The 17710-nt window shown below is 49.9% G+C and overlaps 1 protein-coding gene across 3 annotated transcripts; it reads right to left on the bottom strand.

The window, feature by feature from the left end:
- Window positions 1–853: 853 nt before the first annotated feature.
- On the bottom strand, window positions 854–17607 carry ARHGAP25 (Rho GTPase activating protein 25). 3 transcript variants are annotated; one of them, NM_001030883.2, is made up of 11 exons: window positions 17316–17607; window positions 13237–13430; window positions 11032–11119; window positions 10541–10660; window positions 8367–8574; window positions 6477–6609; window positions 5968–6041; window positions 5304–5425; window positions 4654–4853; window positions 3396–3979; window positions 854–2606 (listed from the first exon to the last, which is right to left on the bottom strand). In NM_001030883.2, the coding sequence occupies exons 1-11, from the start codon at window positions 17374–17376 to the stop codon at window positions 2396–2398; spliced, it is 1995 nt and encodes a 664-aa protein (NP_001026054.2). In that variant the 5' UTR covers window positions 17377–17607; the 3' UTR covers window positions 854–2395. The 3 variants fall into 3 exon arrangements, with proteins under 3 accessions (NP_001026054.2, XP_015152789.1, XP_046759312.1); XM_015297303.4 differs by lacking the exon at window positions 17316–17607 and adding an exon at window positions 13638–13700 and having other exon boundaries at window positions 858–2606; XM_046903356.1 differs by lacking the exon at window positions 17316–17607 and adding an exon at window positions 13634–13700 and having other exon boundaries at window positions 858–2606.
- Window positions 17608–17710: the final 103 nt, after the last annotated feature.

Here is a 17710-nt window from a genome sequence, read left to right on the forward strand (position 1 = left end):
CACACTTTTGATCTGCGCAGAAAAGAGCGTGTGGCATTTCCAGCCCAGATGCTCACAACGTTTCTCCTGGGCCTGATGGAGAAACATCTCCCTAAATGACTCCCAGGTCTCGCGAATAGATCATAGAATCAGGGCTGTTGGAAAAGACCCTTAAGATCATCTGGTCCAACCATCAACCCACCCCATCACGCCATTGACCGCGTCCCTCAGTGCCACATCTCCACAGTTCTTGACCACCTCCAGGGATGGTGACTCCACCACCTCCCTGGGCAGCTGTCCCAATGCATCACCACTCTTCCTGACAAGAAATTTTCCCAACATCCAAACTAAACCTCCCCCAGCTCAACTTGAGGCCATCACCTCTCATCCAACTGCTGTTACCAGGGAGCAGAGGCCAATTCCCTCCTCACCACAACCTCCTTCCAGGAAGCAATAAGGTCTCCCCTGAGTTTCCTCTTCTCCAGGCTAAACAATCCAATTTTCCTTCTTAACAAGCTCTCTGTGAAGGTAAAATATTATTTAAATGCTGAAGTAGCACTCCTGAAGCCATCTGAAACCTCATGAAAAAGAACGGGAGCAAGCCGCTCTGTGGGCTGAAGGTCCTTTCCAACCCAAACCTTTCTGTGATTCCATCATTACTGAATTGCTGAGTTTCAGACCTGAAGCGTGTTGATCAGATGGCTCACAGCAGAGGCAGAGGACCTTCTCTATGGGTTGGTTTGCACTGGGTACCCCCCATTGTGAGGTGAGGACTGTGATTTTGCAGCACCTCCATGCATGAATTACTCGAGTTGGGCAATGAGAGGCTTTGTACCCTATGGGGACCCTAAGGCAAGGAAAACCACACGGAGTCTGAGTTTATCATGGGAATGTTCTGTTTAGGGGCCAGGCTCCTAAATGCAGCTCAAATCTTACATTTCCTTTACTTTGATTTTCCAACCATGGCTGAGCAAGCACAGATTCAATACATGCACTGTGTCTGGGCTTGAGCCTAAGGAGTTGTCAGCTTCAGGGCTACAGAACTCCCCCACAGCAAATGCTATATACCCAATATTGACTTTTATTCTCTATGAACACTTTCCCACTCCCGTCTTTCTCTTTCCACAGTCTCTTCTGCATCTCTTTCTCTCACCAGTCCTTTTTTTTCAGTGCAGACCTATGCCAAGCAGGTCTGCAGCCTGTCTCGAGCTGAACTTTCACTTCAAGTCCTCAGTAATAGCAATCCATTTGCATTAAGTCCATTGTGCTTAGCACAGAAGAGTGCATTTAGTCCTACAAGTCTTTGTAGAAAGCTCCTGCTGATCCCCTTTCTGTACCCACAGAGGCTGGGCTGAGGCTGTGTGTCGTGGGTCACCCTTCTGAACATCACTGAGTGAAAGGTTTCAGGGTCTTGTTGTATTTTTCCTACACCAAAAGCTTCAGCAGCATCATGGTGACTCATTGGCAGGCAGTGCGAAAGCAAGCAGCCAAAGCAACACGTTTGCAATTAGCCACGTTGATTAGTCCTCATGCCAACGGCAGCGAGTGATGGGCAGAGACCCAGCATCATCACTGGGTTGCAAACCCAGGTTTCCACCAAGGTTGCCAAGAGAATCCTGATGAAATAACGAAAGATAGAGAGCTCCATGGATGGGTGCATGAAACTCCAAAGCCTCAACAGCAACCATGCTGGGTTTATATACACATGGCTGTAAGGATCAAAATAACCGGAGAGCAGTTTAACTGAAGAAGTTGTTGTGGTTTTTGTGATTTCACAGCTGGAGCCTTGATATCGACGAGTCTTGCACAGCACAAGGGATGGGGGCACGAGGTTTCTTGATGGACCCAACGAGCTGCCTGGGCTCGTCTTACTCTATAAGAGCAATGACCAAGTGCATGTGTTGATGCAAATGTCTCGGTTGTGTTGCTGACAGCATTTGCAGCCCGGCATCCAGGCATGCTGTGAGATGAGCTGTGCCACCCAAGACCTTGGGGGTTTTCCATCTCCTCAGCTCCAGGATTTAGGGATGCTCTGTTCCACTCAGAAGCACTGCTGGTGTCTCCAGTGCAGAGCCAGCTGGCTGGCAGGAAGGACTCTTGTTGCTTTGGGGTTTTTTTTGTGTGTGTGCAAGATATTCTGATTGAGCAGCAAGAGGTATCGGCCTGTTCTACAGGTAACTTGAGCAGCTGAAAGAGGACTAGAAAAAAAACACACAAGAAAAAGCTAAATAGTATTTAGGAAATTTCCTGTTTCAGAGCATAAACCAGCCTCTAAATTCCAGGCTCCTTCCTCCACACAAGCCCACAGCCGGTCGCAGGGCATTGGACAACACAATGGTCCAATGGTCCATGCTTGGCAATTCCTTTGGATTCATGCAGCTGCATTTTATGTTTGTGCACAACTGGATGTCTTCTCCTAGTTGGTTTTGGCATCGCTTTTGCTCCTGGATTTAGCAATGGTTTTTATCTCCTCCTCAAGCATCTTGTTTTTCTTCTCCAAGTCCTCCTGCAAGCGCTCCATGTTCTTCAGTTTCAGCTCCAGCTCCTCAGACTTCTTCTTCTCCCTCTCAATGTCCTGGTTCAGCCTCACCACTTTGGCCCAAACGTCGTAGTTTTCCTTCTCGAGGCTGCAGAGAGAAACAGAACACAAAAGGTTTGGAGCAGAAGAGAGCTGAGAAGTGAGAGTTTGACTCTCCAGGACTCTGACCTCCATGTTGTTAAGCAGTAAATCAAGCTGGAGGTGCTGTCCTGATCCCCTGACCATCACCGGGTGCATCACAGTGCAATAAATCAATGTCTGTGATATATAATGATTTGATAACAGTATGTGAAGCTGTAGCAACAGTGATGGCTACAACCACCAGATGCAGTAATAATACTGCTATTGAATTCTGGATAGTGCAGTAAGGGTGGTAAGGCACTAGCACAGGTTGTCCAGAGATGTGGTGTATGGTGTATGCCCATCCATGGAGACACCCAAAGTCAGGCTGGACATGGCAATGAGCATCTGATCAAGTTGTGAGTGTCCCTGTTCATTGCAGAGGAATTGGAGTAGATGACCTTTTAGGGTCCCTTCCAACACAAACACCCCTATGATTGGTTCTGTGATAGTATAATAATACAATATTGTAGTAATAATGATAAACATGACTATGCAATTATTGCAGAAATATTATGGTACCATACAATAATATAATAAGAACTATCAAGGTTAACAATGCAGTAACACACTACTAAGTCATCAAGCACAGCACACGAGAATTGAATTTGAGATAACGTACTATAATGCTGTATTTTATCATTAGTCATTGCCATTATATATCCTGTAGAGTATTACTGGTAAATAATCCTGTGCAGTTCTGCTGCTGCAATAAAGATGTCATCAACCCGTGGAGCAGCGCATGGCACCACATTACCTTTTAATTTGCTCCTCGTAGGTCTCTTTTTGCTCATCCATTTCTCTCTGAAGCTTCAGGACCATGCTTTGCAGGGACTCCTTGCTCTCTGAAGCAGGCTGGAACACCTCAGAAGGGCTGCTGGCAGGGCTGGTTGGATCCTGGGGATGATGGCAGGGGCTGGGGCAGGGCTGGAATTCCTTATCGGAGCAGCTGCTGGCAGGACTGGGGCTGGAGCTGCTGCTTTCCAAATGGGAGGTGGGCACGTTGTCATAAGCTGAAGCCCGGTGCAGGTCGAGCAGCTTGAAAAGATCATGAGATAACGTTCTCTTATGTCCTTCAGTGAGCACAGAATGTGGGTTGCTCTGCGTGGAGCCTTTCCAAAAGTCACTGTTAAATATGTCATTCCTGTCACTGCTGCCTTTCTCCCCTGGAGATGCAGCAGTCAGGAAGGATTTTCTGTTAGGTAAAGTCTGAGTCCTTTTCCTTGCTTGCATTTTCCACATTCCCACTGTATCTTTGGATGGTTGCAGGCCAGTATCTTCGCTGGGCGCACGTGAGCTCACAGCCAGCCCAGGAGCACGGCTGGCACTTGGGTGGTCTTTCTGCAAAACAGGGTGGTAGCATTAGGACCTTCTCATTTTGCTCATGGGCAGTGACTGCAGAGACCACAGTATTGACAAAGGGCACGTTGACTCACGCTAACAGGAATGACCACAGCTAGTCCATAAGAATTGATATTTATCAGCTGGTGAGGCCCTGGCACTGCTGCCCAAAGAAACGTGGATGCCCCATCTCTGGAGGTGCCCAAGGCCAGGCTGGATGGGGCTCTGGACAACCTGATCTGGTTGGGGACAACCAGCCCATGGCAGAGGTTGGAATGGGTGGGCTTTGAGGTCCCTCCCAACCCAAGGCACTCCATGACTCCATTTTGGATTGCATTGCATTTTCCATTAAGGAGAGTTCTCTGCTGAGATCATTTCTTTCTGAGAAAAGACTTTACCCCTCAATGTTTTCACATCACCAACACGAATGGAAAAAGCTTTATCTCTTCTGCCTTTTAACCAAAAACTTCAGGTAAAAGAATCGTTTTTCCAAGAACAGTAAGTTTTCCAGAGGAAAGAACTTGTTTTCCAGATCTGTTTCCAGGGATGACAGTTACAGCTCTTTACCCTATAAATAGCAAGCCCTCACATGGCTTGCTGACCCAATCCATCCCATAATCATTAACCAGCCATTTATTGGACTCCTGTTTTATTCCCCAAGGTCCTACCCTTACCATCTGCCTTTGGACTGAGCTCTCTGCCCTGGGCAATGTGGAGTCCTCCGCAGAGTCCCAGCCCACAGAGCTGCGTAGGATGGGGGTTTTCTTGTCGTTCTGTTGGGCTGTTGGGGAGGGTAGCACGTCCTTGGATGGGGGAAAGAGGTCTGCGTGGTTGCTGATCATCACAGTCATCACTTTCTGGATTGGCAGCGTGCCTGGAAGAAATCAGAGGCTCCCTGACTTTCACTTGTTTTTCTACGTATTTCACGCCTCTCTACTCAAAGCAAAAGAAAAGTGACTTCACCCAATTCCTGAATTGCATGAAGTCCATGGAGGGGACACACAAGGCAGTTCCTTAGGTTAGAAAATCATTAATTTCAGGTTTTTAATTTTCAGGCTCGCGGGTGCAAATTTGTACTTCAGTATATCAAATAGGCATCAATAGTTATCATAGAATCCCCAAGGTTGGAAAAGACCCACAGGATCACCCAGTCCAACCATCCACCCATCACCAATGGTTCTCATTAAACCATGTCCCTCAACACAACGTCCAAACGTTCCTTGAACACCTCCAAGGTCGGTGACTCCACCACCTCTCTGGGCAGCCCATTGCAGTGCCTGACCACCCTTTCAGAGAGGCTGGATATTCCAGGAGTCCCTTTTACCTCTCATAATAGTTGCAGGATCCTCTATCTTGGGTCTGATGAGGTTCACTCCGATCACTGTTGCCAGGTTATCCACACTCATCTTGTTGACGGCAGAGTTCAGCTGTACTTCATATAGAAACCTACCAGGATCCAAGGGCAAGCATTTCCAATCAGAGATGGAAGACTGTACAAAAGCCTTAGGTACCTTAGATATCCAATTACTCTATTCTTGTCCCCTAATTCCCAAGGATAGAAGAATACAAGTGCCTTATAAATGTATGTTGCAGCTGGGTCTCATAGGTGGCAGTAAGAAAACCACCACGTGATGACCAACACACCCCCAAAAATCATCAAAAAGGGGGAAAAACCCATCCAATATTTAAGAACCAGAGAAAAATCACACATCACTCAGGGTGAAAGTTGGCTGCTTCACCGTGCAAAGCTTTGTGTTAAAAAAAAAAGCTATGCTGGATTTTTATTCTCAGGAGTTCATCAGTGAGTTTGTGTGCTTCGGGTATGCATTCACACTCAAATACCTTCAAGGTGTTTACCCCAGTGGTGGAAAGTCTCCCTTAATAGTCAGCATCTATGGCTCGTAGGGAGTCAGCCTCGGTCTTCAGGGTGATATTCCTCCTCACCAACATCTAATTGGAGCTGTTTGTACCTGATGCAAAGGACTGACCTGCAGATGTAGCTGAGGAGGTTGTAGTTGTCTCGGGGAAGAAGTGACAGCTGCTTCAGGAGGTCCTGATGACCCTAAGTGCAAGTTAAGGAACAGCTCTGTGAAGATGCACCGATGTACGTGGGTTGAAGAGAGGCTCTGTGTTGCTCCAGCCATCCCTGGGTGGTGTCACCTCCTGGCATTTGCTTGCAGCTGTGGCAATGCCATTTCTTTGGGAGACCCAGCACAGACTGGGGATGCTCTTTGTGTCATTTTCATGTGCATAGGAGCAGTGTCCATGAGTACCTTCTTGCTTTTCCACCCAAACAGAGCATTAGGACAGGGCAGCTCCCATTGCATCTCACTCATCTGACTCTCACCCACACCTCTGCTCCCATCCTTGCTGCCACCTGGAGCCCTCCACCACAGGACAGCAGCTGCAGGAGCTGCTGTCACGCTCTTAGATCTACTCTGGAAACCTAAGCTTTCATTTTAAGTCCAGAAGGAGAGAAACGAATGCACCTCTGTACCTTTTTCTGGTCCATGTCCAGCGTTTGGCCACAGAGCAGGAAATCTTCATACTGTATCCATGGCACAACTGGCTCAGGCAGCTCCCGTAGGTACAGCTTGAGCAGAGAGGCCACAGTGTGCACATCCGTGTCCCTGCAAAGCCACAGGTGAGACCCAAACCCAGCTGGTGAGCAACCCCTGCCCTGCTCCATGCTCTGTGTACAGATGCATGAAGTGCAAAACTATAAACAGGGAGCAAAAGCAAGCCAGGAGTAGCTCACGGGGCACCCCAAGTCAGGGGGTGGCCCCAGTTGGCAAAATAATCTGCTTGGTGAAGACTTTCCCTGCTGCATGTCCCCAGCCTGTGTTGGATTTTGCATGCAAACCTAGTCTGGCAGCTCTGCATGCAAACCCAGCTCTGGCAGGAGCTCCCCATTCTGCATTGCCTGGGGTTTGGAAGATTAGCAGCAATTACTGAAGATGTTCTGCAGGGCCAGATGTTTGCAGCTTTGCATACCATGTAGTTTACATTATGTCAAAAGGACACTGTCAAGACAGTAAGCCTCTCATTTGACCTACCTTGAAGTTGCTTAAACTCTTATAAACCTCTAGCAAAAATCCCCCAGGCCATTTATTTTTAGGATGGGTTGGGGTTTTTAAATGAACCCACAGAAGCTGCATTTTTGTAGGGCCTACCAATACACACCCTGGATGCCTGGGCTGCACCAGCAGTTTTCTAAGGCTCTCCACCCAGTCGTGCTGTGCTTTGCGTGTGTCAGTGCAAACCCAAACTGGCTGCAAACCCAGCACCTTGCACTATTCACCTTGCTGCAAACCCCTTTACTGGCCTTGCTGAAGATGTCTGTTGTGTGAAGTGCACTGGGGGTGCTGCAGTGATGCTCGTCTGAGCCCTGTAGGGTTAACGTGGCAGGGTGCGTGGAGCAGTGCCAACCTCCCTCGCTGCAAAACACCATTATGCAAAAACAATAAAAGCCTCACCTTCCTATGACTCCCCTACAGGTTGTAACAGGACTTGGGGACACAGAAGGCAAGAAATACTCAGCTGCAAAACGAAGGGCTGGGATTGTTATGCTTCAAAAGCAGCAAACACCCCTCCCCAGAGCCTCCCTGGGGGCTACAGGCAGCACCAGGGACTCTCTTGGCTTTAGGGGATTTACTCTTTCCCCTCTTTAGGGGATTTACTTTTCCCTCTCAGCCCGGCAGAGGAAGGGATTTGGAAGGAGGCAGCTTTTGAGCAGCCAAAATCCCTCTCTTATTCCCCTGTGGGAAAAGCAGCAGGAGGAAAATACCAAGCCAATGGTCTGGCAGGGAAAGAAATTACTTCCGTGAAGTTTAGGGTATTCTCTGAACATATTTGCACTCCTTTTAGGAAGAAGTTTATCACCCAGAGAGTGGTGATGCACTGGAACAGGTTGCCCAAGGAGGCTGTGGATGCCCCATCCCTGGAGGCATTCAAGGCCAGGCTGGATGTGGCTCTGGGCAGCCTGGTCTGCTGGTTGGCAACCCTGCACATAGCAGGGGGTTGGAACTCAATGAGTACTATGGTCCTTTGCAACCCAGGCCATTCTATGATACTATGATTCTCTTCTTGCTCTCCTTCCCTTAAGCCTCTGTCCTTAGCTGGTGTGCTTTGTAGGCTCTTCCCTTTGCCTTCTTCGCTGTCTGAAACAACACTCATTTTCTGGCTCTTGGGTGTCCCTGAACTCCTCCCAGAGATCTCCATCCACCTCTCATCATAATCCTTTCAGGGGACTTCTGCTGAGCCCTTCTGGTGGCCCCAAGCCTCCATCAATGCACTGCTAAGTGCCTTCGTGGGGGGGGGGTCTCAGGCCACTTTTCCCCAGATTTTGGGGTGCAAGCTGAGCAGGAAAGAAGGAATCCAACATTACCTGTCAAACGATGGCCTTTCCCCAGCATCGAAGGCATCCCTGAGCTGCTTCACCAGGTTGTCCTGGCCAGGGAGGCGGAAGATGCCCTCCTCATTCACCCCGTGCTCCCGGATGAACTCGGCGCATTTCTGCACCAGGATGGGCACCTGGTGCTGCCCAAACTTCTGCTCGTAGGCCATGGTCTCTGCCAAGCATTGGCCAAACACCGCTGAGGAAAGGAGATTGGGGTTAGAGGAGCCCGACTGCTTTGCTTGAGGCGCTCGGCGCTGTGTGCGAAGGGGACAGCAACACTAAAAGTGAGAGCTTCCAAAAGCTGTGCAAGCTGAGGGTGGGAAGGGAACTGCTCCCAGAGCAGTTACAGCAAAATGGGACGTCCTCCAAATAATTGCATTCTGCAAATGATTAAACTGTATAATTATGGGATCATTAAGGATGGAAATACCACCAAGGTCTGCCAAGTCCAACCCCAACCCATCCCCACCATTGACCCCAAGTGCCACATCTCCTGACCACCTCCAGGGATGGCGACTCCACCACCTCCCATGGCAGCTGTGCCAGTGCCCGACCACTCTTTTAGATAAGAAATCGTTCCTAACATCCAACCTGAACCTCCCCTTTCCCTCTCAGTGCACTAAAGCAATGTTCTGCAGCAGGTGGTACCTTTCCTTCCGAGCAAGGGCATTTTCCTCCTGAACTCACAGCAAAAGAAAAGCTGAAAGGGGGGAAAGCAGCAGCTCGCATCCCAGCTCTTCCTCCTTGGAGCCCCATGCATGGTTACAGCACAAGAATCCCAGCTTGACCTGGCTCTGGGGTAATGCCAAATGGTCCTGTGGTCTTCTGCTATGGTTTTGCAGTGCATTCACTGCATGCTCTGAAGGCTGAAATGGTTCCTGTGCTTCTTCCAGACCAGGAAACTGCAAGTGTGCACCCTCACCAGAGACCACAAACTTATCTGCACCTGCCTGGCTGTGGGGCGTTTTGTTTACAAGAGACCTGCTTACAATTTTAAGTCATGAATATAAATCTGCCATTATGCACAATAGAAGCAAATCCAACACCTCCACCGTGCTTTAAAAGCACGCATTGCCTTGATGCCAAAAACACACAGAGTGAAGTTTTGGGCTCTGTTCGTCTTTACGTTGGCATAAAATGCAGCCCTGCAGTGCCTGACTTCTCTGCTGTCCCCAGAGCTCTCTGTACTACTATAGATCTACATTTCCTATCATGTAAGGTTGCTTTACCTGGCTGGAAGAAGCCAGCAGCCTCTGAAGCTTAAGTAAGGATCAGCTGTTGAGCTGTTATTATTAGAGCCAGGTGGGGGCAATACCCACCTGGCTCAAAGAATCCTCATTGCAGCTGCACGTTGCTGCCAACCCTGGGGCACAGCACCAGTTGGGAGGCAGAAGGTTTTCAGTTTAGAGGAAGAAAAGATCTGGATTGCAAATGAAACCAGCCTCAAAACTGCTGTGATTTCTATTCAGGGGGAAGCTATAGGAGATCAGAGCTGCATGGTGCTTGTAGAGCTGCAGCACAGGGCACAATCTGTATCAAAAAGTGATATAAATGGTCAACGTGAAGCATAGAGAGGAGGAGGAGAGGCTCAGGACTGCTTTTCTGATGGGTTTTGTCTGATCCCTCCCTGACCACAAGTGAGGATCTCATCACATGGGGTGGGTGATGGTGTGCCCAAGGCAGAGTCTGCAGAGAGAATGGGGGCAGGAGGGCCGGGCAGAAAGAGAAAAGCAAAGGGAAAAGCAGAGAAGGAAAACTGGCAGGGAAAAGGTGAGATTTTTTTCAGTGCTTTATCACTGATTCATTGAATCACTGAACCATAGAATGGTTTGAGTGGGAAGGGACCAAGGAATAGGATCCTTCAGTAGGAAGGAATTGGAGTGGTCCTCAAGAATGACAATCTCTGGAGTCAACGGGGCAATGAAGAAGCTCCGAAAAGAGGTTGAAAGCAGCAGGGAAATCTTCACTCACACCTGATGGCCGTTTGCTTAACTCTGCAGCAGACCAACACCACGAGGTCCAGCCTCAAGGAAGGTCCCTAAAGCATTGCACTTCCCATTTGCTTCTAATTAGGAGCCCAGCTTTGAAACCCTTGCTCAGCAGCAGCATGGGGTGTGAGATGCTATGAAACCATCCCAAGAGCTGCTCCCACTGCCCGTTACCTCCTGAGGTTGAACCCAGCACCCGTCGGATGGATTTAACCCATTCCTCCATATCGGACTGGGAGTTGGCCATGAGCACACAGGTGTCCTGCCCGGCCCGGTTCTGGTCTCCAGAGACCCCTGCAAAAAGCATTTATAGACCATGTATAGTGAAGGTTGGGGTAGGAATGGCAAATTCCTGTTGTCTTCGCTGAATATTTTTGGCTCCCAGTTTCCCTAATAATGTCTGCTTGGCTGTGAAAGGAAGCAGCTCTGTAATGTTTCAACCTCGCCAAAGCTTTAAGAAGGGAACAGAAAGTGCTTAATGTGATAGCATGGGGCATTCCAACGTGTGGATGTTGGAAGGAAGACATTGGCTTTTTATGCAGCACTGGGGGAGGTGTTGAAAAGCAATGGGAGGAAAAGGGTGGGCACGATGACGTGCCCAATTGATGTGGGGCTTCCAGTCCATCCCAACAAGCATGCAAGGAAACAGAAGGAAGTGTTCTCACCTGGGATAATTTCAAAGATAAATTTCCCTCCTTCCTCTGGGTTGCCAGACACCTCCTTGATGGTGCTTCCCTGGAGAGACAGGCAGCCCTAGGACCAAGCAGAGCAGGAGCTGCCAATGCCCACGTCCCACCTCGGAGAGGTGACACGAGGTAGTGTCAGAGTCCTTGTTTGAGATAGATTGCAGGAATTGGGTTTTTCATTGCAGTTTTTCTCATTAAAAGCACATGTGTGTGTATATATATGTAATCATTAAGGTTGGGAAAAAAACACAAGATCATCGAGTCCAACCCCAACACATCCCCACCATGCCCACTAAACCACGTCCCCAAGTGCCACATCTACTCTTCTCCTGAACATCTCCTGGGATGGCAACTCCTTTATATATCCTCAAAATAACTTAATACAGGATGCATGCATATGTATATGAATACATCTATATGTGTATCTCCTAAAAATGACTTCAAGCAATAAGAAACTCTTAATAAGTGCCAGTTTTTCTGATGAAGAAATGGTCAGAATGAGAACGCTGCTTGGTTTCCTCTTTCCTTTTTTCCTCCCTCCTCATGTTTTCTTCCCTTCTCATGCTTTTTAACCCTTGTTGGGGGTGGAGGAGGAAAGTGCAAAGGAGAAGGGACGTGACAATGCATAGAGAGCCTCTTTTTGGTGCACTGGAACAGGAAATTTCTTCATTTAACACAGTGCCACTTAAAACGGAAAAAGGGTTTACAGGAGAGGAGGAGAGGAAAAAAAAAAAGAAGAAAATTGAGAAAAAGAAAGGGAAAAAAAATAAAAAGCAGAGCAGAAAACAGCTGTTTCCTTTGCTTCTTCCTTTCACGAATGGACGGAGCCAACAGCTTGGTCTCTGTGGGAGGGGATGGGTGGGGAGCAGACAAAGCACGTGGGATGGAGTGGGTGTATGAGTCAGCGTTGGCAGCCTACAGAGGCAGAAATAGTGATGTTTCTCCCTAATTTCAGGCTTCTGAAAGCTGTTGGGTTCCTATGGGCAGTGAGGACTCGACCGTCAGCTCTCCAAGAGCCCCGGATGTGGTGGCCTTGAGCTGAATGTTGGTGGGAGCAGCTTGAAGTGAGGGGTGCCAATGGGGAGGGCTGCTGAAAGCACTATCAGCAGCAATCAGCTTCGATACAGCACTTTCAGTTTCTACATTTCTATTTAGAGCTGGTGAAACAGCTCCTCCCAAACACCTCAGAGAGGGAAAAAAAAGCCATAAAAAGGGTGTGCATCCCATCACCTCTGCCCCTTGTTTCACCCCCAGGGTCTGCTGATCCCTTTCCCCTTTGGAATTCTGTTAGCTTGGTGTTATTTTTGCTACTGGCACCAATTTGCACAGTGAACATCTTTTCTGGCAAAAGGGGAGGACCTTTCCCCCAGAACAAGCAAAAGATGGTGGTGAAAATTCTCACAGTGTGGAGACTGCAGTTGAAATTATCCATGTGCATTGGGAAAACAAGCTGATTTCCTCCCAGCAATTGTACTCATCCCCCGAGCAATAGATTGGGTGGGTGGCACAGAGGGCTCATTGCAGCCCCAAAAGAGACCCAAACACTGGTATGGCTGGCAGGGCTGGGGACACTGGGTGCAGACACCTAAATCATGCCCCAGTGGGGATCGCAGGCGTTGTGCAAGGGTTATGTGCATGCTGTGATCTCCTGGAGACCCAAAAACCATCCAAACACAGCAGCTTTCGAGCCCTGAGAGGAGCAGGCAGTGGACAGGTTTCCTGCAGCTGTGCAGGGTGGAAGAGGGCCAAGGAACAAACCCCATCCACGTGGCCCAACCTTCTGCCAGGATGGGATGCGAACTGAAAGGCTGGAGAAAGATTTCCTTTCCTTATCTCTCTCCTCAGAGGGGCCCCTCACTCCATCTCCCATCCCAGCCGTGAGGTCCATCAGGGCTGTCTCAAGACCAGAAGATTGCTTGCTTTCTCCTACAAGCACCCCGTGAGATGGGTCCAATCTCATGTGCCCTATGTGCCCATCCCAAACACAGTGCTGCCACGTCTCCCTGGCCTACGTCTGTTGTCCTGGAGGACAGGCAATGCCTGTGGGCACCATATGAATTTCAGCACACGGATGAAGATCCTCATGAGGACATCCCATCGTCATTACCACCCCAAGGCAACAAACCCTCTTTAAAACCCAACTCCAGCCCCATCCCCAAAGAGCAAAGCTAGCCCCCAGCCTACCTGTGGCTTGGTGTCATCCTCATCCTTGTAATAGTAGAGCTGTTGGCCCCGCAGCACGAAGTACCTCTGCTGCCAGTTCTTGACGATGGAGCGCTGCTTCTTCAGCCAACCCAACTTCAGTGGCCGCTCCATGGAGCTGGGGGAGCCGGGCCGGGTGGTCACAGCCTCACCGCTCATCACACTCCTGGAGCGGGCTGTGGGGACAGGGATGGATGGGTTGGAGAGGATGGATGGGATGGAGGGGACGGAGGGGATGGATGGGATGGATGGGATAGAGGGGATGGAGGAGATAGATTGGATGGAGGGGATGGAGGGAATGGAGGGGATGGAAGGGATGGAGGGGATGGAGGGGATGGAGGGGATGGAGGGGATGGAGGGGATGGAGGGGACCAGCCACCAGCCTGATTCAAGCAGCGAGAGCTCTCAGCCCCTCTGCTTGCACCCAGCAAACTGGCTAGCTAGTTGTAAAGGAAGTGGCTGCAGTATCTATCAGCCCGTGCTTCCTTTTTCCTGCGTGGGAGTCATTGTCTTGCAAGCAAGAAGAAAATCATGAGCTTTTTCTTTTCTTTTTTTTTTTTTTTTTCCTTTCTCCCTGATGGGAGTGTGTGTTTTCTTATCCCCACCCCAAACAGGCTGCAGCTGCGAGATCGGAGTGATCCAGCCTGGCCTCAAAAAATACAAACCAGCAACGAAACTGCCTGGAAAATGAAGTTTTGCCTTTTGTCTGATGTTGCTGAAGGGGATGATCTCATGCAGTGAGACTGGAAATCTCCTAGGGAGGAAGGGGGGATTTGCTGTCCCATCTCCTACTGCTGTGTCCCCATTTCCTATTGCATGAATGTTTCCCATTGGTGCCACCATCTTGTGCCATGGATCAGCATGTGGCCCCTCTGTAAAAGCTTCTGCATAGCAAATGCTTCAGGAAGACTCATTTCTGGAAGGAATACTTTGGGTTTTATTCTGCACTGTAGGACCCCAGTGCCCACCCAGCCATGTAGGGGGGAGAATTTAGGGTAGAACTAAGTGTGTGACTGCAGGGGAATTCAATTTCTCTGCTCTGCGCATGATGACTTCTGACACCTCCCCTGCTAAAGCTAATGGTGACTGTGATAAGGGGAAGCTGTGGCTGACCCAGTGCTCTGAACCCAAGTGTCTGCTTTTCCCCTCGAGTCGGTCAGCAGAGCTGCAAGTGTTGGGGGATTCGTGGGCCTTGTGCAAAAGATAGGCTTCAAAAAATGGAAAATTAACTCTTAGCCATTGCAGCCTGGTGGTATTTGGGATCAAACCTATGCAGACATCCACGAGGAATCTGCAGAATATGATGCATTTATCACCGTGTGGTTAGCAAATCCATCAGGGGTGATGCAGATCAGGATTGTGCCCTCCTTCCTCTTCCAAAATCCCCTGGAGGAAGAAGCTCCACTGAGCTCTGCAGTCATCCTCCAGAGCTCAGCAGGGATGGGGCACTCCAGGCTCACCACAGTATTGCAAATCCATTCCCAAAGAAGGATGGTGAATCCAAAGGTCAGCCTCCAATGCTTGGTGAGGGTGCTGCTCGTATCTCATCGTGTGCTGACGTGGGACGTTGTGAGCAGGAACCTTTGAAAGGGATTTGCCACCCCCTCCTGGGCAATGAGTTTTGGGTCCACGCTCACAGCTGAGCTGGTGGGAATTTGGGATGCAGTGGTGTTCAGGGTGATGCTGTTATCCCAGCTATGGCGCCTCCATCCACCAGCTCTGTATTCATCTTCCCCAGCTCAGGTGTTGCATTGACATGTAGCTTGCAAGGAAAAACCATATACTGTATGAAGAAGGGAACTTTCGATTACCTTTTTTTGATGATATTGATCTCCTTCTCAGCCCATCACCACGGCATCAGCATCCTGCTTTGCATCAAGGCATTAACCTCGCTGCTGCTGCTGCTACACTGGCTTAAATTGCTGAGCTAAAATTGCCCAGACCTTGCTGGAAATGCAGTTTGTTCCTATTTTCATCCTTCTTCCCCGATGCAGACAGAACAGTGCAGTACACTGTGTTCCCTTTGCTTTCTCATCAGCTCTTCCTAAACACCAGACTCAACATGCAACCATGTGTGGCCCAGCCATGATCCCTCACATACATGTGCACGACGCACGCAGGTGCATTTTCTCCTCTCCCTGTGCTGTGGGCTGACTTAAGACCAAAACAGAGCTTTGCAGGCTTGTTTGTACCCACTGCATGAGCAGCCTTTGGCCGCAGGGCTCACATAGAGGCATGCAATGGGAGCTGCTGCGGGGAGCTTGGCTTTGCAAGCAGTGTTGCTATTTTTTGCCTAGTAGAAAGTCCTCTGTTGAAATAAAACCAGAGCCACCGAGGCTGTGGGTCCCTCCCTGACCACTTTTCCATATCTCTACCTCCTGTGGTCAGCGCTGAAGATCTCACATGGGGTTGAGGTGAAGCTTTTTCCCAAGGTGGCTCAATGCTTGCAGTCTCCCCTGGATGCAGCCCTTCATCCCTGGTAGGAAAGAGCTGCTGAGAGCAAATGCGGCGCTCCCCAAAGCATTTCCTGCAGTAACCGCCTCTGAAGTTGAATGTTTCCTCCAAAACAGCCTTTCTCCTCCTCCAGGCCTGGGCACTGCAGAGAGGAGGAGCTCTGCCAAAGTGCCATTTGCAGGAGGCATTGCAGCGGGTGCCACATCACCACTGGTCCCTGCTCCAAATCCTCATCTCGTGCAAGCATCTCCATTGGAGTGGATGTTGGGGATGGGCAATGAGACCCAACAAAAACAAGCCTTCTCCCATAGGTTTTGCAATGAGAATGGAAGACAAAGCTTTCTCTTTCATCGAAATAAATGGTGTGTGTTCATCTCAGCATGGGGAAGAACACAGCGCTCAGCACTCCGTCCCAGGGCTCTCAAAGCTGTGGTCACCACTGGGGACATGCAGAGGGAAGTACACAGAGCCAGGAGGATCCAGCAGAGGCGATGGTGACTCACTTGAGATGATTTTCCACCCGTGAGTCACATCCCTGCAGACAGAGGACCAGGCACCCCAAAGTACAATGAGAGTCGCTGCGAAGAGCTGAGCCTGAGCTCAGTCCTGCACACGCACCTCTTGTTGCAGCGCAGCTTTAGGTGACCGATGCTGCCTTGTCCAGGGCCATGTGCAGAGCGATGCTTGGCAGCCTCAGCCAAAGCGGCTTCAGATAAAAGTCCCAACAGCCTTTGCAAGAAAATCCAGCCAAGATGAGCTTGCAAGCTGATGTGCAATGTAGGAAGAGCTCAGAACTGCAGAGACTGCTTGGTCAATGAAGCCACCAAAGTGCGCCTTGGCCGTGTTTTGGCACCATCAAGAACCTTTGCTTTGCTGCCTGCACACACTCGTGCACTCCTTCCTCACCCCTAAGACCCCTCTCCTTGGCTGTTTGACCCAAATGCTGTGATATTTTGGCCATACAGCCCAACACGGGGACCCCTCACTGCTTCCCGAGGCTATTTTGAAGTGCTTTTCATGCTGCAATGGATTCCACAGTGGATGGGGGCTGTGCAAAGCCTGGGCACAGTCAGGAAAGCATGCATCAAAGCCACAGAGGGCTCTTTACCTCTGGTGAGAGGAAATTGGTGACGTCAGGGTGGGAGAAGAAACCTGAGCAAGGGCAAGGATGCTTCCTCCACCTGCACCGCTCCACCTCCTGCAAGACTTGCTCAGCAAAACGAGCAAATGGGCTTTGAGCAAAAAGAGCAAACGGCCCCAAACCCGGATTTCCAGTGGGCAGCAGCCCCGTGCTGCCAGTGTCCCCCTGTCCCCAACCCACAGGGACACCCCAGCTGCGTCCCCACCGCACAGCAGTGCAGCTTTGCAAAGCGATCCTTGCAGAGCGCAAAGCAATTCTTGCAAAGCGATTCTTGCAAAGCATTTCTCGCCAATCATTGGCAAACCATCTGCTGTCTCCAACACGGCCACCAGGGCCACGTCCCCATGCCGACACTCAGAGGGCGTTTAGGTTTGGGCTGCAGCTGCAATGGCTGCAGGGCTTGTTTGCAATCACTCCACAGACCCCAAAAAGGCTGAAGAAGGGCATAAAGAAGCACTCACGGTACCTATTTTAGCAGCATCCATTTTCAGGTTGAAATCCCAGTTCCGTGGCAGCTTGAGGGACATTGTGGATCAGGAAGGGTTTAGCGTTGGGTCTCCAGGGGATGAAGCTTTGGAGAAGGGCTGAAGTGGAGCTCGGATGGCCTTGTGGGTACCCTCTGCCCGGGGTCTGATCCCCCAGCGCAGTGTGAGGGCCCACTGACGGCTGCTTTGCCAACGTACTTCCTGCTCCCTCCTCTGCGAGCAACCCCATAAAAGTCCTTTCCTGCCTCGCCAAGCTCTTGCCTTGCTTCCCCCTCTTGCCAGGGCGCTGCTGTTGCCTTAATTTTTGCTCCACTTTGCGTGGAGACGCAGTGTTTGTGGTCCCAACCCACACCAGGAAGCCTAGGGCTGCAGTTGG

Source organism: Gallus gallus, chromosome 22 (assembly GCF_016699485.2).
Source record: "Gallus gallus isolate bGalGal1 chromosome 22, bGalGal1.mat.broiler.GRCg7b, whole genome shotgun sequence".
Classification (NCBI taxonomy): domain Eukaryota; kingdom Metazoa; phylum Chordata; class Aves; order Galliformes; family Phasianidae; genus Gallus; species Gallus gallus.

What these genes read in the sequence shown, in the direction of transcription:
- ARHGAP25 (NM_001030883.2), bottom strand. Translation starts at nt 17,376, where the DNA reads ATGTCCCTCAAGCTGCCACGGAACTGGGATTTCAACCTGAAAATGGAT. An exon ending in TATCTTTGAAATTATCCCAG is followed by an intron (nt 10,661 to 11,031) that starts GTGAGAACACTT and finishes TGCTTTTTGCAG; the next exon opens with GGGTCTCTGGAGACCAGAAC. An exon ending in TCCTGCAACTATTATGAGAG is followed by an intron (nt 4,854 to 5,303) that starts GTAAAAGGGACT and finishes GATTTCTTCCAG; the next exon opens with GCACGCTGCCAATCCAGAAA.